General features: G+C 43.1%; 3 protein-coding genes across 3 annotated transcripts in view; 2 read left to right on the top strand and 1 right to left on the bottom strand.

The window, feature by feature from the left end:
• Positions 1-4,365, top strand: part of pdlim3a (PDZ and LIM domain 3a) — an 8,795-nt gene extending 4,430 nt beyond the window's left edge. The window contains exons 3-7 of the mRNA XM_076294996.1: positions 945-1,029; positions 1,161-1,348; positions 3,059-3,189; positions 3,470-3,581; positions 3,679-4,365. Of these exons, the coding sequence (XP_076151111.1) occupies positions 945-1,029; positions 1,161-1,348; positions 3,059-3,189; positions 3,470-3,581; positions 3,679-3,862 (700 nt within the window). The 3' untranslated portion in view covers positions 3,863-4,365. The remainder of the gene's footprint in view (positions 1-944; positions 1,030-1,160; positions 1,349-3,058; positions 3,190-3,469; positions 3,582-3,678) is intronic.
• A 5,847-nt stretch (positions 4,366-10,212) lies between these two features.
• On the top strand, positions 10,213-16,530 carry ufsp2 (ufm1-specific peptidase 2). The gene is made up of 12 exons (XM_076294994.1): positions 10,213-10,326; positions 10,522-10,597; positions 10,704-10,887; positions 10,984-11,041; positions 11,167-11,324; positions 11,467-11,659; positions 12,073-12,219; positions 12,558-12,722; positions 13,265-13,389; positions 13,504-13,580; positions 13,700-13,824; positions 16,058-16,530. The coding sequence occupies exons 1-12, from the start codon at positions 10,324-10,326 to the stop codon at positions 16,142-16,144; spliced, it is 1,398 nt and encodes a 465-aa protein (XP_076151109.1). The 5' UTR covers positions 10,213-10,323; the 3' UTR covers positions 16,145-16,530.
• Positions 16,311-18,376, bottom strand: ankrd37 (ankyrin repeat domain 37). Its single transcript, XM_076294995.1, has 4 exons — positions 18,223-18,376; positions 17,393-17,545; positions 17,149-17,240; positions 16,311-17,031 (listed from the first exon to the last, which is right to left on the bottom strand). The coding sequence occupies exons 1-4, from the start codon at positions 18,247-18,249 to the stop codon at positions 16,794-16,796; spliced, it is 510 nt and encodes a 169-aa protein (XP_076151110.1). The 5' UTR covers positions 18,250-18,376; the 3' UTR covers positions 16,311-16,793.
• Between the last annotated feature and the right edge of the window lie 4,506 nt (positions 18,377-22,882).

The raw sequence follows: 22,882 nt of genomic DNA, 5'->3' as shown, positions 1-22,882 counted from the left end.
GGAGAGAGAGAGAGAGATGCAAAGCTTTTTACTTTTCTTCCCAGAATTATTTGGCCTTCCTGAACAGTGATGTTAACTGCTGAAGCATTCACATCCAGGTCTGATAGATATCGGAGATTCCCACTGCTCCTGTGAGTGTGATGGTTGGAAAACCTACAAATCATTCTACTGAGACGGTCTCTAATGTCTAGAGTTTACATCTGGGGTTGCAGACAGCCCATTTTGCATTGTGCTAGTGATCTGTAGATCCCCTGTCAGTGCAAAGAGCTTCTTTTTGTCCCTCCCTCTATCACTGTCCTCATCTCATCTCTCTTTCTCTCTCCTCCTGTCTCTGCCGGTCTATCTCTGGTTCTTTTCACCTCTTCCTTCCCCATTCTGTCCTTTTTCTCTCCTCTTTTTCTTCATCATTCTATCTCTCTTCATCTCTCCGTATCAGCCTCTCTCTTTCCATCTCCCACTCATCTCAGTTTAATCCCCAACACACACACGCACACACACACACATTCCTTTTCTTTGATTCATGCCTCTGCGGCAGTGCTGAGCACAGGCATGCTGAGCTGGAGGTGCAGGTAAAGGCTACTGCTGCTGCTATCAGCTCTCACTCACAACATATAGGCCCATCTATGTGGGGTTCTTCGGCTAGAACCTCTAAGCCCATCTGTGTGGGGTTCTTCAGCTAGAACCTCTAAGCCCATCTGTGTGGGGTTCTTCAGCTAGAACCTCTAAGCCCATCTATGTGGGGTTCTTCAGATAGAACCTCTAAGCCCATCTGTGGGGTTCTTCAGCTAGAACCTCTAAGCCCATCTGTGTAGGATTCTCTGAGCTTGATCAACACTCAACCCTGGTCAGGACAATCAGTTGGACGATCCTGACAGAGCTGACCTCATGTGTGGCCTTTAGACCACTGGTGACTGCTTGCTTCTTTCGTTTTCTGTACTCTGTAGGCCTGAGAGCAGACTGTGGTCTCCAAACGTATCAGAGGGTGGGAAAGTCAACCCTTTTAAAATCAACTTAGAAGCAGAGCCACAGGTATGATATTGTGTTTGTGTGTGTGTGTGTGTGCATGTAGGCATGTGTGGACATTTATATCAGCCAAGTCCACCATTTTAGTGTCTTCAGATCAATTACAGCTAATAAAACAGACTTCAATATACTTCCAGGAGTATCGACCAATAGGAACAGGCCATAACCGTCAGGCCCAGCCCTTTGTGGCTGCAGCGAACATTGATGACAAGCGTCAGTTGGTGAGCGCCTCCTATAACACCCCCATCGGACTCTACTCTTCAGGAAACATCCAGGATGCCATGCACGGACAGATGAGGGGCCTCGTCCAGGACAAACCTGTGAGGTGAGCAGTCATATGGGCAGCACAGGTCTCAGTCCACTGGACATATCTCATGCATGCACTGTGGTTCTTTGGCTATGCCATATCCAAGTGAATATCCTGCCAGGTCGGCACAGATCTTCTGCTTGTTTTTGCAATGGGCCTGACCCTCTGATGGTATGAGGGGAATGCCAACAACTGGCCTAAGGCTTCCACTCGTCCTCACTCCTCTCATTTCCATCAGCATTTGACCAGCCTGAAGTCCCCTCTCCAAACTCACAGAGGGATTTAATGGCCAGTGAAGTTGATATGTATATAACTCTGTATCTTCACCTAACGTCCCTCATTGATTATGTTCATTAGGTCCATTTGTAATGAGTTGTAATGAGTCCTTCTCACTATTACATTTCTTCGCTTCTTTTTGATTTGTTTGGGTTCTCCGAAATCCTTTCTTAATCACAATCACCTGGCTGTCCCCTAAACAGACCAAGACAGAGGGTGTCAATAGTACTTCCGTGGTGGTCCTTCCATCTCCTCACTCCTCTTTCTCATTTCTCATTTTTGAATCCATCTGCATCTGTGATGACTGTCTCTCAGTTCCCCATCAGGCTTTTATGAGGATCCCTTACTGTCAGTTCAGCCAGTTCACTCTAGATCTCACACATCTGCCATACAGTCCCAGCAACTTTCTGTCAAAAACAATTCAGTTTGGTTCTATTGTGACTTTTATTTTGGCCACTTCACTATTCCTTTTCTTTCCATGTCGTTCATCACTACCATCTACGATGAGGTATACAAAATCAGGGTAAGCAACTATTGCTGCTAAAGTGTTCCAACACCACAGGACAGGCCCCCCCACGTACTACATCTCAACAGTAGCAGAGACTCAACCCCTAATCGGGGTCTTGTGAAAGAGTGGTGGGGATCTTTGAAGAACAGCTCAGGTCTGCCCGAGGTCTACCACACACACACACACACACAAACACACACACACACACACACACACACACACACACACACACACTTGTGATCACGACAGCTTCCAAAACCGTCATATGTCTCCCATTAGAACAGCAGATAAATGTGGTGTCAGTATGCAGATTACCCAAGCTCACAGGAATGAGCCTCTCTCTCCATCTCCCTTTATCTCCCCTGTTCTGTCTCTCTCTCTTTGCCTCCTTTTTCTCACTTCTCATTTCAGCATGCAGGCTGAGCTAGGGAAGGGAGAAAGATGGGTCAATTGCACTTCTTCAATGGTTTGCCAAATTAGGCTTTTGCTTGATTATTATTGTTACGGCTTGTTGCAACAAATACTCTTTGTTGTTTGATTTTGGATAATTGCTTTGGGATATTTACTCTTGTCTCATGTTTGTCAAAAGGACGAGAATTAAAAACTCCTCAAATGGTCTCTTTAAATCAGTAGCCCTGTCTCAATGCTTTCATCTTTCTCTGTGTCTAATATTCACATATTGTTCTCCTCAAGGAGACACAAGAAAATGTGAAGTGGGAAGTTCATACTTATGTTCATTTAGCAGTGAGATAACTCACTGGAATTAACTCACCATTCACAAATGGTGCAGATACAAGAATGGCCCCACTCTTTCAACACATTCGTTTTAAGAGTGCACTTTTGTCAAAATAGTAGTCTAAAATTGGCTTTGGAAAGGTTATTTTTTAGGGGTCTAAACGTGTTCGTTCTTGCGGACATCCTGTCCCCGCTGTCTCTGCCCCCAGCCCCAGAACCCTGACCTCCATAGAAGAGTCGGATGTGTACCGCATGCTACAGAAGGACCAGGAGGACGAGCTGCATGAGCCCCGCCAGTCTGGCTCCTTCAAGGCCCTGCAGGACTACGTCAACAGCGATGGTGAGAAACACAACCACCAACAAACACCAACACACATTCCTCATTACTCATTAATATGCTTACCTGTGTTTGTATGACAAAATATAAAATGTAGTGCAGTACAGTGCAATGCAGATTTGTTTTTCAGTATAGCATGCCTGATACACTCTTAATAAGTTTTTGAGGTTAATATCTAAATGTTGGGCATGCAGCCTTGTAATGGGTTTGTAGATTAGATCTACTTCGTTTAGCCTCTGTACTGTAAAATATTTTGAGCATGACTGACGAGATGTATGTCTAGGTACTCGACCACTGGTGACAAGGACCGTGAGGGCTCCCACCTCTAAACCTGCCGCTCCGACTGGGAACCTGCAGAAACTGCCTGTGTGCGACAAGTGTGGCAATGGGATAGTGTGAGTGGCACGGAACATCTCATCTCACCTCTCGTTTGTGGCCAATCTATCTTGCTGATTCTCTCTCTCTATTTCTCTCTCTCTCTCTCTCTCTCAGGGGGACGGTGGTGAAGGCAAGAGACAAGTTCCGTCATCCTGGCTGTTTTGTGTGCTCCGACTGTGACATGAACCTGAAGCAGAAAGGCTATTTCTTCGTGGAGGGTCAGCTTTACTGCGAGATCCACGCCCGTGCCCGAACAAGACCTCCAGAGGGTCACGATCTCGTCACAGCTTACACTTAAGCATAGGACACACACACATACACATACTCATACACTTACTGCACACTAAGGTGTGATCCACGACACACACTTCCACACTCTGGAAATTAGGTAGATACTGCTAGCCCATATTCCCCATATTTGGAAAATTGTTAAATGAGTGAGTGCTTTGATCATATTCAAAATATTCAAAAAGACCTCAAAATAGCAAAACTGTTTGAATTCAAGTCAATGGAAGGGTGTCGTCGGCACTCTCGAATGCTGCAGTCTCACACATAGCCCCTTCACCTGTCCACTCCACTTCATAAAGGGCCTAAATACACATGAGATTTGTTTGAATGTTAATGCCACTTTACTGCTCTCAAAACATGTTCATGTGCCATCGTATATCGGACCTGAATATTTTTGGTTTATTTTGAACATTTATTTGTTTGTATGCCGTGTTTTGCACATGTTTTGTGGAATGGATATTTTTCTTCATTTGAATTTATTGTTGATTAAAATTTTATTCTGTGTTGCTCTCACTCTCTCTGTTGTTTGTTGGCCTTGTTACATCCCCACGACTGTACCTTAAATGCAGTAATCCAGTTAAAGTTTTGAAAAGGCAAATCAATTCCACATTGATCAAATATTTCACAGCGACAGTAACTCTCCTCTTCCCTGTAATTTAAACAAATCACTCAGATGTGATTTGTTGTCTCCTCACATAACTCTACTCTCATAACAATGCCAAGAATTGATTCCATCCATTGCTGTAAAGATGTCTTTGGCCTGTGTAGACAGAAGTGTTCGGGCAAATGGCAGTTGGTTGTGGTGTAAATCCATCACCTCCCCTGAGCTCAGCTGTCCTCTCTGTCTCATCTCACTGGGAGGGTGACACACGCGATCCCATCCCGCGTGTGATGCCAGGCCCTGTGGCCACAAATCAAATTCAGACATCACTGTATGGAAATGATAATCCAGCCTGGAGTTAGAACGTCAAAGGCTTTATTCAAAGACTGATGCCGTCTGTTTAATTAGAAAAATGCTCTATTATATTAGTTGATTGATTGGAGGATATCAAAGCCAACTGAATGGAGTTATAAGCAGAGGCAACCTTCATACAGTACTCTCTGTTTTCCTTCTGGTAAAGCTTAGGGTTCACACAAGCAAACAGCATTCTTGTGACATCTCTGATGGCTTGAACATCTGGAATCAGTTGTTTTCTACCAAAAAATAATTCAAACAGCTATGTAAGCCTATGAACCTGTGTTTTTAATATAAAGTGTTGGTGTGCGCCCCACCATACATCTAGTTCCATGTGGTGGAAGACTCCCAAGGGACCTCTGAAATGTGAATTTGATGTGCTGAGTGAGACATCCGCCTTTCTGTCCTACAGGAGGCGTGAGGCTGGAGGTGTTTGTGTGGTGAGGTAAGGGATATTGATATGCAGCAGTGTCCTTTCTGTAGGCAGGTGTCAGGCCTCGTAAAACTGGCCCGGGGTCTGATTAGCAACCAGAGGGGCTTTAACACCCACAGGGCTGTGGCTCAATGAAATGGATAATGTTACACCGTTTTGGGGATGGAGACGAGCGTGGGGGTGTGGGGGTTGCTTGCTGTTGGGAGTTTGAGTTTTCAGCACGACTGTTTTATCGACTGTGGGCTTTGTCTTCCATGTTTCAAGCTAGTGCAATCTCTCTCTCTCTCTCTCTGTCCTCTTTCTTCATTATTCCCTATTCCTAACCCACCGTTTCTCCTGTTGCTTTGCTTTTGGTCTTTGTTGTACAATACTGTTATCAGATGTGTATGGTGAAAACCACCAGTTTCACATTATTTGGCAAGACACCATGGTATCTTGCAAAGGGTATGGGAGTCAGTAGGCTACACAGTGCGAACTATACACTGGCAAACAGCCCAGATCAGTGCATTTACCCCTGGGTCAACTATGGATCTAGTTTAGTGTTGTAAGCGAAGTTGAGCTACGTCACTCAGCTTATCTGAATGCATTTTCCCACAACCCCTTAGCACTAAGGAAGTTCACCAGATTGAGTGGGTTGACTTGAGCTTAGAGTTTTATTGTGGGTTTTTGGTAGGCCTGTCTATTAATAAAGTCTTTGACCATGTGGCAGTCTAAATGGCATGCTCTGTAAACCCCAGAGAAACTGTGGGAATGGCTGTTAGCCTATTCTATAAAATGCTATGTAAAATTATGTTAGCCCTATTGTAATTTCTTGTTACGTTTGAATTGAAAATCAGACTTCTTTGATTATTTATGTTCTTTCTCAGGCTTTCAGAGTGATTACCAGCATAGGCCAATAGGAAATGTCATATAAAACTAAAGGGCTGGCTGTTGTAAGAGTGCTGTATCAAAGAATATTCATGGAATGTTGACCGGAAGGGGAAAGTATGGTAGGAAAATGTGCATCTCTTATTAGAGTTTATCCACCTCTCAAACAAGTTTATTCACCAATTGCAACTTTTGACATTTAAAATATCACAAAACTAATCAACACTCTAGGAATATTTTAATACCATTGGCATTGTTATAAATATTGGACAATAACCATACCATCATCAAACATGTTCTGAATGCCTTTTTAAAAATCCGATACCACATGGCACAGTCCACCGTACCATGATCACAGAATTCATAGTTTACCCACCTCTTATTTTTAGATGCACCTGTATGCCTCTACACGAAACCATTTAATGTATACTAAATTGTCCTAATGTGGGACACTAAATTGTCCTAATGTGGGACACTGCCTAATGTGGGACACCTAAGCTCCAGGGGTGTGGCTCTTCCCCAAAATAATGAATATCAGTGAAAGTATGGGAAAGCCCAAAGCTGTGGGGCCTGTCATCAAAATTGGATGTGGATTTCATATCCTCATATTGTAGCCTAATATAGCCTACTACAGAAGTCAGACGAGCAAAAAATGTCCCACATTAGGGCAATCCGCCCTTTGTAATTTCCAGGTAGGTAGCCTAGTTCTTTGGCCATGGATCAACACTTCACCTGGTAGTAGGCCTGTTATCAGCAAAGATTCTAGAACAGAGCTCCGCTCTAGAATCTTTGATCAGGGTAATTCTATTGCTATGGAAACCTCGAGTTATTTGAAGGTAGGTATCCTCTAGTTCCTCTTCATGTTTTTTATTGGCGTTAATAAGCCAGTAAAAACGCCCCTGTGGTGTTGTGCAAGACATGTTTTGCTACTTATTTCAACTAAAATCATACAATTGGATAAACTGGGTAGTTTGTGATCGCATACGCTGACGGAGATCTACAGTACTGATATTAACATACTATCGTACAGCTAGCGTTAGCTAATGTTATGACGTGCATGTTATGGTTATGATAACTTAACGTTAGCCATATTAGTTGACCTAACATGCTCTGACCTAACGTAACCCTGCTAGCTAACTTCAATTATTGATACTAAAGGTAAAGTAACTGTTACAACTGTTAATGTAACTGCTAAAATCAAGATTTTGCCTTTGTGACTAGGAGGACAAAACACCTTTGTCAAATATGTATTGACTATTAAGAATAAGATGTTTCTTAACGTAAGGACTGTCGAGGGAGAACATATTAATGCCTACTGTGAAACAAGAACTTTGAACATGACTTTGTTAAGATTTCTCATTCTTATGCAAAACATAATGCATCATTTGCATATGGGGAATTATATTTACCTTATGAATTTGTTACAGGATTATAGGAACTGGTGCACAAGATTTTCCAACAGTAGACCTACCTGAGATGCAGCATGAACAGTGCACATGTTGCAGTCTTGTCCTCGAAGTTCACACCTGAACGAGTTAATATGGACAGTAGTTACCAGTCTTCTATGGACAGAGAAAGGGAGATTCCACAGAAACTTACTTCATCACCTAGCAAAACATCCACACAGGCTTGGTCCACTGGAGCATATCCCTGTGCCAGAGAAAACAGTGCAGGTGATAGTAATAAGACAACTAACACCAGTGCCCAGCAGATAGAGGAGCTAGAAAAGTTAATAAGCAGGTTAAACAATGCCATGCTGACACTTGAGGAAGACAATTTGAAATTGCATAAGAGGTTACGAGTGGGCAAACCTGAAATGAGTACCCAGGAGGCAACACCAGATGATCACAGTTCAAATAGCAGTTTCAGAGACAAGGGGGTATTTTCCTCGGAGAAAACAGATAGAGATTCAAATGCACCTGTGTTACAAGAAGACACATACTCTCAGTTGACAATGGAGAATAACAGCTTGAAGAAAAAGCTTAAAGAGGCAGAGAAGAGCTGCAAACAGTGTGCCCACGACCTTCAGAGGCTCCTGCAGAAGTACGAAGATCTCAGAGCCCAGAATCAAATCCTTGAGCAGTACAACAAGCAGCTAGCCACTGACAAAAAAACTCTTCAAGAGAAACTGGACAGTCAGAGAAGCGAGAAGGTCCCAGATGAGAAGTTGGAGACGTCACGGGCCAGTGAGAGAGCTGGCACCAGGATGGGTGGCCAGGCAGGGGGTTGCCGCAGGCTCTCCTTCAGGGATGAGAAGTTCGCCACAACTGCCAGCTTCTCCGTGAGCAGTCACGCCACAGGCCAGCGTGAGGAGCCAGAGGCTGTGCCTGAGGCCGTAGCCCGCCTGACGGAGGAGAACCGGCTGCTGAAGGAGGAGTTGAGGCAGAGCACCGAGAGGGGCATCCACGCAGAGGACAGCGCTCAGAGGCTGCGGGAGGAGCAGGCCATCATGGAGAGCTGCCTTTGGACAGTGCAGCAGGAGAAAGACCTGCTCCAGCAGGAGGTCAGAGCTCTGCACCAGGACTACATCAACCTCAGTGACAGCATCACACTCCAGCTCAGGGAGCGAGCGCAGGGAGATGACAGAGCCCCAGAAGCTCGTGGATCTGGTAGTCCTGCTCTTAACCATGCCCCATCTGCTTTTACGCAGAGTAACAACAATAGCACTGAGCTAAAAGAGAATGGTCTCAGAGCTCGCAGGTCCACTGGCTCGGTAACAGAAAAAGCCCCTTCAATGAGACAGTGCACTAGTAGTGACAGCATCACCCTCCAGCTTAAAGACAGGGTGTCTGGTGCGCGTAGGTCTACTGGCTCTACACCTGACAAGGCCCCTGATGACCGCAAGAGAACCAGCAGAGAGGAAATGAAACTATCCACCAAGGGGAACCCAATGCAGACCGTCAAACAAGACCATATAGGTGGGGCGTGGGTGGAAATTTAGACAAAAAGTAGAGTCCGAAATTATCAGCCATTTTTAGCCACTGAGAGCAATGGTTGTTCATCACTGTAAAATAGAGCTTAAGTAGTTTATAGTTGTCACATTCACTGTGAGGCTAAAATAATAATAACCACATAGATAGGGCAGCCGTGGCCTACTGGTTAGCGCTTCGGCCTTGTAATCGGAGGGTTGCCGGTTCGAACCCCGACCAGTAGGCATGGCTGAAGTGCCCTTGAGCAAGGCACCTAACCCCTCACTGCTCCCTGAGCGTTGCTGTTGTTGCAGGCAGCTCACTGCGCCGGGATTAGTGTGTGCTTCACCTCACTGTGTGTTCACTGTGTGCTGAGCGTGTTTCACTAATTCACGGATTGAGATTGGTATACTTATACTTACTATATAGATTCAAGGTGCAGTCAGTGATTTCTGTTGAAAAAAAAATGGAATGCCTGTTATGCATAGATGTTATATGCGTAGCATAACATAGTTGAGAATATTCCTGTTATACATTTTCTATGCATGTTTTTGGGTGCCTTGAAGAAAATGTATTAGCCTACTTCATGTGCAAGGGTTGATTAATGTTGCTTGAGTGTGTGATGTATACTTTCTCACACACACAGATAAAGACACAGTCGAAAGGATTAGGATCCGATTTGAGGAAGAAGAGTTGAAGAGAGCCCAGAGACTCAAACGCCAATAATTGCAGTCGCATTGCGAGGCCTGTTTCTTCTTGTTTATTTTGTGTCAAGTGTCAAGCCATCTCCCCCTTACCCCTGCCCTGTCCTACAGGAATTTAGAATAGGCAGAGGAAGAGATTTTTAGTAAAACAGTAAAATCGTGTAATTCAGGATGATTTTAAACATGAAATCACTTGTCCTTTCATTTGTGTGTGTGTGTGTGTGTTATTCTTAGGCTATTAAAATGAAATTAGTTTCTGATTCTACACCACAGATAAGTCTAGTCTCTGCAGTTGCGGTATATTACCATTTGTAATTGTAAAGACTCTTACATTTCCTGAGCAATAAGACTTCATATAACATCAGACAATAAAGAGTAGCTCAACAAGACGGCATGTGTGCTTCTTTATTTCTCTCTCTTCACTGGCAGCCCTTGAGGAAAAGTGGGCGGAGACTTGAAGGCAAAGCCACGTTGATTTCCGGCTGTCAAATATGGCGGCCTCCTGATGTTTACAGTCAGAGCTATGAGTCTTAGTCGGTGTCTGACATTTTAGACATTAATGATCGATAGTAACACTTAATAGTTTAGGTTTTTGCTCATATCATGGTGCGTATATTGCCGTAGATTACATGTGCTGAGTTCGTAATTATATAGCCTAAAGGATAATCAGATAGCATGCATCTGTTTTTCAGTAGATCACGTTAGCCTGCATCTTTATGCTACATTACATTGATAACCCGAGGGAGGGAAATCTGTAGGCTAATATACGTGCAGCATTGATTTCTCTTTTCTTTGGTCCAGGCTCCGTCTGACAGCACTGTCATCTTCCGTGTCTGCGGATCACTGGAGTTTTCGTGTTGGTTGGAGAACTCTAACGGTAAACCACAATATTGACCAGCTGTTTGATGTTTTACATCTCGGTGTTCGATATATCACGAAATACTACACATGATTTAATCACGACTCCCATCTATTTCCTGTAGTCTTACAATCACAGAAATCGGTGTCAACGGCTTTCAATGACTTGCGTGCCAAAGTGAGAGAGGAGTCATTAGTTTTCCATGTGTGCAACAGTCCATTATTTATTTGGCCAAATCACGACTGCCAAGCCACTGCAGGAAATGTTACAGCCAATACGCCATGTGGAGACCTCCAGAAACATATTGAGTGAGTATCACAGTCACGCTATTTGTGAGGTTAGCCTAGGCTATACCTAATCCAGTTTGCAGAGCATATATGTTTACCTTTCTTTTTTCATCACAGAGTGGAGGACTGGAGTGGAGGGGGTAAGAAGAAAAGGAAAGACAAGACAAATGTGTTGGTGAGCTTTCATAGATAGCGCCATGTAATGGATGTTGGTGAAACTGATGCGTTTAAGGAGGGTTAAGCAGCATCATATGGTCTTTTCTTATCCTCTCATATTCCTTTATTTCTGACAACCCACAGACAGTCATTAATTTAACTTTGATGGCGGAGGTGACAGTACCAGGAGAAGAGAACTGTCCGGCTCCTTACCTTTCCACAGACAAGAAGCGCCACTCTTTGAGTATGATCCTCCCCATGGACTGTGTGATTTTCACAGCTGCTGATGAGAGTCTTGTGATGTGAGTCCTCTTTTGCATCTGTCTACATACTCTCTCTGTCTACTCTATAAACATCTAATATTTCTGGTCGGATATGAGAATAGTATACACAGGTTTACAGTAAAGAGGTGGCAACATCTATCCTGTTGTCTTCCCCCTGCAGTGTTTGTGAACGTCTCATTGGGGCATTGTGTTGTCAGCTGTCTGACATGGAGGAAGTTGTCACACAGCACATGAAGGGGACCGCCATTCCTGTTCCTCAGCCATTGCACTTCATGTTACCTGAACCTAACAGACTGGTCAGCGTGGTCCATCCTGCTAATATTCCTGACAGCCAACTGGAGTCATATAGAAAGGCAAGGCATATTTTTTCTTTTAGTCTTAAAAGTATCACAAAATGAGATTTTGAATAACTGACAGCAATGGTAGCAGCAGCTATGTGGTTTGCTTTCTATATGATGATTGCTCAACAACACACATACCATTTGAAAGTCTGTTAACTGCATGTTTATTGAATTTATCTGCATTTTTGCTATTATTTTGAAAAAATATGTCTCTAAAATATAAATAGTTAATGTCATGAGTTTAGCTTGATATTCATATTGGCAATTAACTGTCACCATCTAGTGGTGATATGACATTTTAAGCTACAATTACAATACACTGCACTATTACAATATGTAATATTATACTTCCTTGTCAAATTATGTTGTGAGGTAGGTGAAATAGAAGAGATATTTTTTTTTTAAATGCATCTATTTATATTTAGGAGCTACACAAAAAATACAACCTGCCAGAAGACAGACCATACTTCAGACGTGCAAATGCTTTTCAGTTTCCTGACCAGCCTTACAAAGATGGCTACCTCCGCAATCCTCATGAACACCTCAATCACCCAAACTTAGAGGGGGCTAATGTAAGTTAACTTCATTAGACATCAGCATAATTAGAAGGCTTAATGTAAAAGTATTTGTTATATGTTTATTATATGTCTGTGTTGGAAATGAGCAGACTAACTGTCACATATGACGCAAACGTAAATGTTGCAATAGATGTCGCTTAGCCGCTTGTTTTTATCTCTAGCTTTTAACCTAAACATTTTTCCTCTGTCTTACATGTACACATTTAAGAGTGCTTTATTGGCCAGGGCAAAAATCTACTATCTGAGTAGTCATCACATACACTACCTACTGTAGATGCATAGAAGCAAAGGGAGAAGAGAAACAAACATCCACATGTCACTTCCTCCTTCAGCTCTATCTGGTGCAGGGTGTGTACAGCTACCACCACTACATGCAAGACCGTGTGGATGATAACGGCTGGGGCTGCGCCTATCGCTCGCTGCAGACCATCTGCTCGTGGTTCCAGCAGCAGGGTTATGTGGAGCGGGCAGTGCCCACCCACAAGGAGATCCAGCAGGTATGTGCACACTTGAATTTCCCCTTGGGGATCAATAAAGTATCTATCTATCTGCATGGCCGATAGGTACGGGTCCTCGGGTTCAGAGATACTGACATCAAGGATTATGGCATTCCTGCTCATAGATATGATCATTACAATAGATCATACAGGAAATACATGCACAGACGTCTTACAGGTGCCCTCTCACCAGTGTAACTGTGCTGATTACAGGTGCCCTCTCACCAGTGTAACTGTGCTTATTACATGTAGCTACTCCTTACACACACTCGCAAACCTGGACACACACACAGAGCAAATGTCCCCAGTTTGCTTGTGTTGTGTTGACAGGGTTTTTGAATACATTTGAGAAGGGAGATACAATGTATGTTGGGTTACCTTCCAGATATAACCATTTTGTTATATATATATATATATGTGTGTGTATGTTATATAACATATATGTGTGTATGTTATATATATATAACATACACACATAGTATTTTCTTACTGTTGTATGGGATGTCTGTGAAGTTAAACCAGGTTTACTCTGTGCCTGGTAGGCACTTGTTGATGTGGGAGACAAGCCTGCTGCCTTTGTGGGCTCACGTCAGTGGATTGGCTCAATTGAGGTGCAAGCTGTGCTGGATCAGCTGCTGAAAGTCACATCCAAAATCATGTTTGTCAGGTAAATATAGTTTCACTGCATTTGAGCGTAGAAATGAATGCTGTCAGACATTAGTGTCTTTCACTTTATCAGTGAAATGTCTTCAGTCAGGTCAGTTTGTTCTTGTTTTTCAAGCCAAGGCTCTGAGCTAGCCACAAAAGGACGAGAGCTAGCAAACCATTTTGAGATTGAAGGAACCCCAATTATGATTGGTGAGTGGCCCATTGAGATGAATGGCATTACACATGCCACAGACAACAGAAATTGTTCTTTTTCACTTATTAGAGAACCTATTTACATTAACTGCATGTTGCTGTTGTCACTTCAACAGGAGGTGGCGTACTAGCACACACCATCCTTGGTGTTGCGTGGAGCGAGAGCTCGGGGGAGATCCGATACCTCATCCTGGACCCTCACTACACTGGCGGGGAGGACCTTCAGACCATTACTGAGAAGGTAGGATTGAGATTGAACTCAGCCAGGCTAAATGGTCAGATGTGATGCCTCTAGAAAATGATTAAGAAATGAGAGCAAGAGAGGATTGTAAGTTGACTGAAACTTAAGCTCTGTAATAAAAGCTGATAAAACTCTGAGTGGGAGTTTCCCTTGAAAGGTGACAGTCGAACTTTCGACTTTCAGGGCCCTATCATGACATTCTAAAGTGCATCGTCACTCATCAAAAGCTTATTCAAATTTAGTAGGATGTTCAGTCCACATTGGGAGGGGTTTCGTTATCAAACGTCGAGCGCATGGCGCAACAAGGTGTTCCTAGGTTTTTTTAATCAGTCATATGGGTGTGTTTGGGGCGTAAAATCATTTAAACCAATGAGAATGACATCTGTCATTCCCTTTAACGGCGCAAAGTGCGATATGTCAAATAAATGCATCGGTATTTTGGCATTCAATGGCGCATTTGAAGGAGGCTGCTTGCGAGACCGTATGGAATAGTAATTCCACTAAACCATGCTTTACTAAAACCTAGCATAGCCTTCACGCATTTGCAGTCGTCTATTATTTGAACTCATTGGCAAAGTGAAACTAACTTCACCAAGATGTCAGTCAACGACAAGACAGTTATATGCAGTTACTTTCACTATTGACTGACAATGGGTTACCATCGAAAACATAGGTTGAAAAAAGCAACACTTACCCAAATATTGCTCAAATGACTAAACAAAACAACATTTATCCTGCAGAGGAGTTGCTTATATCTCGTGACAGTGCGTCTTCAGCTGTGCTCCATACGTGTCTCTCGCCTCTCCCCTAATCACTTTTAACCGTTATTACCAATTTGCAAATGATGGTGAATAACTATCATGAGATGTACAGTATTTCGTAATATCCTTATTCTAATTATGTTTCCCATTGTAATCTTGCAATTTGTAATGTTTTGCATGGACGTGCGTTGGTGTGCGTTCATGAATGATAGAAGGATGGTGCGTGCACCTGCCAATATGACTGTTGACAATGCACTCTTAAAATAACATAAACAACTCGTCATAGACTTCTGACCAGGTGTACAATAGCGATTTTTAGACAATGCGCCAGGCCCCTCCCTAGGTTGTTAATTCCCACACCCCTGGGCGCATTGTTTAAAAAATAAACATGCAAAATACCGAATTAAACTGCGCAGGTGGAAAACGAGTTTTTACGCCATGCGCCAGTGTGCAAAATACACCCCTCACCCTTCTTTTTCCTCCTCCCCTTTAAGACCGGAAGCCACTACATCTGGGTGTGACTGATATGACTGTAATTGAGCTGAAAACGAGTATGAAAATGATTTATGAAGTTGATTGAACATAAAATACCTTTGAAAGCAAAGCTCATCGGATAGCCTGGGCTGCGTTGCACATGTATTTCTAGTTGAGGTGTCAGCTGAAGCTAAAAGTCAGGGATTTGCTGCCCAGTATCTGTTAGGTTTGGACATCTGTTAGGTAGTGGATAAGTTCAGAAGGACAATAAGAGAGTATCAGAGGGGTATTTTTTTCAAATCTCTGACCAGTGCTATTTTGCTTGGGAGGTCAAGCATTACTTTATTACATCATTACATTTGTATGTTGTCAGACAGAGTTTTTATGTCATGACAAAATTAGAAGTATACACTAATGAAGACAGCGCTGCAACGTTGGAGGACAGTACACATTGGTCGTAGTGTTATCCGATTGCGTCGAAGTCCGAAATCATTCAGAGTAAACATGGTCTAGTGTTATCCAATTGTGTGCAGTGAGATTTTTAAATGCATGCTTGTTGCCGCCCCTCGAGTTGGGCCATTACATTGTTCTTCGCCAGACCCTTACTCTTTCTAGATTATCAGGGTCTGGATTTTCCAGGCTAGAAACTTCTACTAACCCCAGCTAAAAGACAAGAGACAGAGGTTGAGACTGACTTACATAATAGTGTGTGACACTGACTGCATAGCAGACTGTTATAGTAATTCATTCTGTTATAGTCATGTCATTCATGCCCACTGCTATAACAATTCCCTTTTGTGTCAGGAGAGGATTATCATAGTTTATAATCAGTTTCATATCCTAAATATATTTATATTTTACTTGTGTGTATGTGTGAAATATGTTAATATTATTAATTGCTGCTAAAACATCATAATATCCCTTTGGGGATGAATAAAGTAATCTATCTCCACCAGTAAAGCATACACTATGTGTTGAGAAAGTGCTTGTTTTTACAGGGCTGGTGTGGATGGAAAGGGCCTGATTTTTGGGACCAGCAGGCATACTACAACCTTTGCCTTCCTCAAAGACCGAAGACCATATGAGTGTTAGTGTGAGCGTATGAAAGAACTAGAGAGAGGGATGGAGAAATCTCTCTCTGTAGGGCCTGTGGTGAAGTATGTGTGTATTGTATGTGTTCACGCTTAACCCACCACATGGATCATCAACACAAAGAAATTGCGAAAGGAAGACATATCATGAGGCTGGCTATTTTTAAAAACAGAGTCCTGTTTTATTTCACAATACTGTACAGATATTTTCAGTTTTCTCAATCCAGGACAGGTGGACGCTCTGGCCCCAGCTGTAAGCTGGCACTGCTACTGTCAGCGGACTGTAAAATGCCAACAGGCAGAAATGTTATTATAAAAAATGCCCATCCGTCTTCTCTGAGGAGTTGTTCCAGTCCCATTAAACTTACATTTCTACCTTATTCTTTACCTTGTCTTAGACTTTCACCTCGCCATTTTTTACCCCTTTCCACATAAAACCCCATCTCAGAACCAGACATATTGTCCTCCCTCACATGGGATCGAATCTCCTTATTGATAGTGCAGCCATGGGGATGGACTGGGCGGGTAGAGTGCGTTAGCAGTCCTTCCCCGCGGAGCTGGGGGACACTTCCTCAGCTGTGGTGCGGAGCTATTATGGCTGACACTTGCTCAGTTTCCCTTTTTTCTGGTGTAGGCTAATACGTCACCAATCACGAGATTTCTTTCCGTCTTGGGCGTCAGGACTGACCCGCGCCCTTTTCTGTCCGGCCGCTGTGCAGCTGAGTGTATCGGGCCGTGCTACATGCGCGCTCTCCCCCGGCACACCAATGCAGCCTTTGCGGTGTCGCGTGAGACGCATCGTGCTTAGGAAGCGACCGCACTCTGTGAAGCCGTATTGCAACGCCACATCCTCCGCAGTCTTACCATCGTTGTTACAAATCCTGTTGGAAAAAGGTATATGGTGAATATGTATGTGAAGGTAGCCTAAATATTTATTGACAAGTTAACAGTTAAAGATTCCAGGAGTCCTTATGATAAAACGCTCTGGCAACACATACTCAAGTTGGGCATCGCTGGCCACTAGAGCGCTGAGGCATTCTAGGCTCCCCGTTCGGGCGGCTTTGTGAACAGGCGTCTCCCCAGAGATGTCCTTTAACGAATCCAGGGAGAAATACAGAAACAAACATACAATACATTATTTTAGTGGTGTGTCGAGGTTATGTCCATACATTTTTCATAAAAGCTTGATTACGGTTCTGCGTTACGCTTTATAACATTTTAAAGAACAGCCTGAGAGCTCACCTGTTGGTTAGCGTCTGCTCCTGTCTGCAGAAGCCAGAGCAGGCAAAAGGCCTGTCCGCCGAAAGCTGCTAGATGCGCGGGAGACTGTCCCCAGCTGTCCCCACCGGAGTTTACTGCGTACCCGGCTTGAAATAAGTTGTCAGAACAGCCCATCTGCAGACACAGGGTGCAGAGACAATAAATGTGAATGATGAGCTGATGTTTTTTCCCCTCAAGATAAAAATTCTGTCTGAAGCAACTGCTCTGTTAAAACCCAACGAATTAGCTGCAAAATCACACTAAATTCAGCACGCCTACAAAACAGCATTACATGCAATCTTACAATCTAGACCTATACAAAAATAATTGCAGTTATACTGCAGCTTTTTTCTAATGCACTGCGCTATACTGCAATTTTTTCGAAGTAGGCCTAGCCTACAACAGTACAGTAATATTTGAATGTCCAAAATATTGCATTTCTGCAGTAAAGTACATGTAGTGCGATGCAGTTTTTTCATGTCCAAAATATTGCATTAGAACTGCAAATAATTCCTCCAAAACTGCAGTTTTGACACATGACACAATTATGTGTAAAGGGAGGGAGCGACCATATGCGCCACTGTCATTCACTCATTGGACCTCTTGTCCATATAAATTAGTCATCTTGACAACAAACGTTTACTTTTCTTTTCTTTTCTTTTCTTTTTTATTTCCCTGGAAATATCAACCAGCGCAACGGGGGACGCTAACTTCTTCCAAATGTTTACAGTAGGCAAGGTGTACTAACACGTACTTGGTAACAATTCTCATTGCCTAAATTAACCATATATCTTAAAAATATTAATTCATACCTGTGAATCTGAATCCAGCAGCAACATGGTGCAATCGAATCCCTTTCACACAAACAAGATTGAACGTATTAAAGTCTTGAGAAGCTTATTCCTAGAGATGCGTCTCGTAGAAAGGGTCTTCCTCCTCTCGTAGCTTAGGTATCTCTGGCAGAAAAACAGATGCACATGTAGCCTAGATTTTGCCGCGCCCCTGGACAGTTGGCAGTGTGCTCTGGTTGGACCACGTGACCGGTCCTATTAGCCCATAGAGCGAGAGCGCATGCTGCTCTCCACACGTAACCGGCAGCGCGGCTTCCAGAGAGTTGTGCGAAAGCTCACGTACGCACTGGCTGAGGCTGGGCGATGTCAATCTTCATGGGGAAAACGGGGGAGGTGTTGGCGTTCTACATTTAGCGCAGAGAATCTGGATGTTAATCATTCAAAGAAATCGTTTTTTAGAAGGGCTGTATTTACAAATATTAAAAATGACATGGCATCGTGTTTCATTATCTGTAGGCTATAAATGTACCATTCTTCATGTCTTTACAGACGGTGAGTGTTGTAGCTTGACCCAAGGCCGTAGTCATGATGTCAACATTGGGGGGGACCAAATCTGTGGTGGGGTCTGTGGGACCACCAAACAGAATTTCAATACATTTCCTACCATGCAAAAAGTATTATTAAAAATCACAAACAAGTCGTTAGTTAAGTCAGTCAGTTAGAGTATTCCAAACTTTTGACGGATATAGGCATGGCATGGATGGATTATGAACCCCTGGGCACAGATGCCCCCCACCCCTCCTCCAGCTCCAGATAGAGGGGTCCTGAGGCATTCTCCCTCGGAAGATTTCTTTTTTTTAAATGACCCTTTAAATTATGACTTCTGGTGCAACTTCACACAGAGGCTTGGGCTTCAGGACCTCCTGAGCTCTTGGGCCCAGTAAGCCCATTCAGTAGTCCATCCCTGGACCTGTGGTATGACTCCATTTGTCTTCAAAATGTATACTTAAAAAGAAATGACAAACTAGAGTATCTTTGTTAACCTCTATATTATTACACAGAATGTGGTTCTTTGACTTATTACTTACACCTGAAGGCTTAGACTCATAGGTTTAGGCTCATAAGATTTTGTCTTTTAATTTAGATTTTATTACGCTGGCGGCTAATCACACAATTTTAACGTTGAAGGGAACAGGATTCAGGAATAGGCTACTAACACAGGCCCTCTTCTGTCTGACTCACCTCATGTTACCCCCTGCATTATAGACTGGCTTCTGACAGAAATTACGTTTTGTGCCAACATGTATAAACACTAGGCCTACTACAGCCTTTAATTGGTGAATGGAGGTGCAAATTCCTTTCTTTGGTTATTGTCCGTGATTCACATTAACTGTAGGCTTTCACCGCCAGTGCATTGTAAACGTTTTTTCTAACTTGTGTGCCATCGCCACATTTAATTCCTACGTTTTGCCTGCATGGATGCGCGATTGAGTGCGCATCTAAATAATATGCAAGATGCAACAACCATTTCTAAGAGCCAACGGCAATTTCTGGCAGTACTACTAGCATATGAATGCATTATTTATGACCTTTGAGTCTGATCGGCTCCAAAAATGTATGGGATTTCCTTAGCCTGTACACCTTTCCAACAAGTTTTGTGAAAATTGTACCGGCATAGCTTTTGCGAAATTGTTGACAACCCTACCTCACGCAGTAGGGTGCAGTAAATGGAAGCTTTCAATAGCGCACGCCACTAACGAAAAAACGGAAAACCACCAGGCAGGGGCGGAGCTAATGGTTCACTATAGGGGGTGCGACGATCTTTAGTGGGCCCCTATACTGTCGGTGTTTAATCCAAATTCATGTTTTTATTTAGTCCACTTCATATTATGCTTATTAGAGGCTGAGGCATTTGGTTTATGTCCTGATGACCTAGCCTACCGTTTAGTCTGTGCATCGGGGCAGCTTAGGCCTGCGACGATGCGAACTGTAGTGAAGGCGCGCCTGCAGGTGTAGGCCTACGGCCGTACGCACTGTGCGTACCATCAGGCAAGTCAACGAGAGAGAATGTTCCCTGTGTGTGTTCACACAAAGTTAGCCCACCATAACTTCCCAACTGCTTCACAACTGTGCAGTATCCCATTAACTGCTCGACAATAGGCTATTTACAATTTTCTTTAAAATTTGTAAACACGTTTTCAAAATCAACTTTAATGTGAGCAGGAGAGGGAATAATAGCCTAACAAACGCACGCAGCAATTACAGACGTTGGGCTAGGCTACTTGTTGCTTTCTTTTACTATGGTTGCCTGTTATCAACACACAATGTTAAGCTAATTCACTAACTCAAGACTTCAAGGCTATCATGGATATAAAACGTTTTTTGGAAACAATGAAAGGGTGGAGGTAGCAAGGATGGAGGCAGCAAAACTAGAGGAGTTTTTTCAGATGAACAAGGTAGGCAAAATGCTTGTCAAAACGTTAGCATTACATCTGGGTTGTACTGAATAATGTTTACTGATGTTAAAGCACGAACGCTGTTTAAAGCCATACACAACGGTAAACTAGAACAAAACTAAAGGTAACTTTACCCTTTATAGGGCCGTATAAAGTTGTCCAAATGAATAGGTCGTTATTAGGCGTTGTTGTTGTATATTGCATATGGATTTTGTAGGCTACTTTTTTTGTAGGCTACTTTTTAGGTGACCAATGCACGAACGAAACCGGGAAACTGACAAATATTATTAAGCCTTTCAATGTTTTGTTGCGCGCGCTGAGGGGTAGATGGTGCGCTTACCATTCATTCCTGCTGGCGCGCCTGATAGTGACTGCTGTTGTCGCGGCAAGTGCACAGTGTAGGCACAGTGTAGACTAGACCTACATGCTATGTCGCTGATTTTCTGTAGGCTAATAAATGCAGCCTGTAGCATAGGCTACTTCGGCAAACCCAGTCCGGTTGTGGCATCAGTTTCGCTTTTAAAACGCAACAGTGTAGCGAGAGGGAGAGTGGGGGCTATTTAATTTGCAGCATGACAGACGAACTCCCATTGTGAGCGCACTCTACGGACCAGTGGCATCTTTAGTAGGCCTAACATTTTTCATTATTATTTTCCCCCAGCAATCAGTACAAATAAGCATCGGTAAATATAACAATTAATCAAGATAGATTTGGCCAAAAATGGGCCCCGTTTGCGGTCGTGGGCCCGGAGCGACCGCCCCCCCTGCCCCCCCGCTCCCTCCGCTTATGCCACCAGGACAAACCACTCAGGGGTGTAGACTACTCTGGAACCATCACTAGGTCACTAATTTGTGCGTAAGTTACGTTTGATTACATTTCAGATGGTGGTGCGTGTTGGTTTCCTGTAGGCCTATATAGCGCTTTTTTCTTTATTTATTTTTCTATGTCCGTATATTGGGGGGGACATTTTAGTCATATTTGAATATTGGGGGGGACACGTCCCCCTCAATGTCTATGGTGACTACGGCCCTGGCTTGACCTTAGGTTTACTGTGGTGAGTTATTTTTGCAACAAGATCTGACCCATTGTCTATTAATCAGAATATGAAAAACCTAAATGAGTCTTACATTTAGAAGAACTATGTTTAGGTGCTGCTGACCTTGGTCATACCTTTGTCATGCCCTGTGGCCCTGGAGGGTTTCATTTGCACTTTACATAGACTGTCAGTGAGTCATCCCTACCCAGGCAGGTTCCTTTATGTATCAATAGGTGGTTTTAAAGGGAACATTTATTTAAACCGTGGATCTCTGTGTTACAGATCTTTTGTAAGAAGAGATCCCAAAATGAGAGGTAACTTTACCCTTACATATCTCTCATTGGATCACATGACTGCTAATTGTCAGTCACAATGTAAGTGTCCTGCAAGTGTCAACTGTCCGAGCACACCAAGATTCCATTGACATCAGTGGATGGGTGTCTCGAGTAGAGAGAGCAGGCTATTAACCCTGTTCTCATTCCTGTGCCCATGTCCCTTCTTGGTTATTGTATGCCACATCCACACACCAGCTTTCTTGGCACTCTCTCCCCTTTCTGTTTCACAACACTCTACCCACCCACTAAATGCGTCCACGGGCATTCAGAGGATAAAATGTTCTCAATGCCTACGACCCCTGAAGCTACACACTCATCAAGGCGAAGTTGTCACACTTACACACTCATAGATACAAATACCTGCAAGTATACTGCATATTTGCATTTATACCATCTGGAAGGTGTTTTATCATATAATTTAGAAATGCTATTTTTGTTTACAGAGATGTGTGGGAGAATGAGAATAAAAGAAAATAGGATGAAATAAAAAAATAAAATAAGATATAGTCTAATGAATAACCCAGAAATAAAAGGCAGTAAGTGAAGAAGAGAAGTGGTTGATTTCATCTTGCCGTGGCCCGAACACCGACCGCTGTTGTTGCAGGCAGCTCACTGCGCCGGGATTAGTGTGTGCTTCACCTCACCGCGTGTTCACTGTGTGCTGAGTGTTTTTCTCTAATTCACGGATTGGGATAAATGCAGAGACCAAATTTCCCTCACGGGATCAAAAGAGTATACCGGTATACTTATACTTACTTAAATAAAAGGACAAAGGAAAAATCTTGTTTGAAAGATCTGATGTTGGTAGGCTAATTAAAACAAAACCATACAAATCAACACAAAGAGCCAGTAA

This window comes from Alosa pseudoharengus, unplaced genomic scaffold (assembly GCF_046254945.1).
Source record: "Alosa pseudoharengus isolate Yale_2024_CS ecotype anadromous, Long Island Sound unplaced genomic scaffold, YU_APseudo_1.1 YU_APseudo_1.1_scf_2, whole genome shotgun sequence".
NCBI lineage: Eukaryota > Metazoa > Chordata > Actinopteri > Clupeiformes > Clupeidae > Alosa > Alosa pseudoharengus.
This window is presented reverse-complemented; position numbering and strand designations above follow the sequence as displayed.

Coding starts and splice junctions, on each gene's coding strand:
- ankrd37 (XM_076294995.1), bottom strand. CDS start 18,249: ATGTTGCTGCTGGATTCAGATTCACAG. Junction 17,546..18,222: donor TGCTGGATTCAGATTCACAG/GTATGAATTAAT, acceptor CTGTGTCTGCAG/ATGGGCTGTTCTGACAACTT. Junction 17,241..17,392: donor GAGCAGACGCTAACCAACAG/GTGAGCTCTCAG, acceptor GATTCGTTAAAG/GACATCTCTGGGGAGACGCC.
- ufsp2 (XM_076294994.1), top strand. Junction 12,220..12,557: donor CAAACTTAGAGGGGGCTAAT/GTAAGTTAACTT, acceptor TTCCTCCTTCAG/CTCTATCTGGTGCAGGGTGT. Junction 13,825..16,057: donor TTCAGACCATTACTGAGAAG/GTAGGATTGAGA, acceptor TTGTTTTTACAG/GGCTGGTGTGGATGGAAAGG.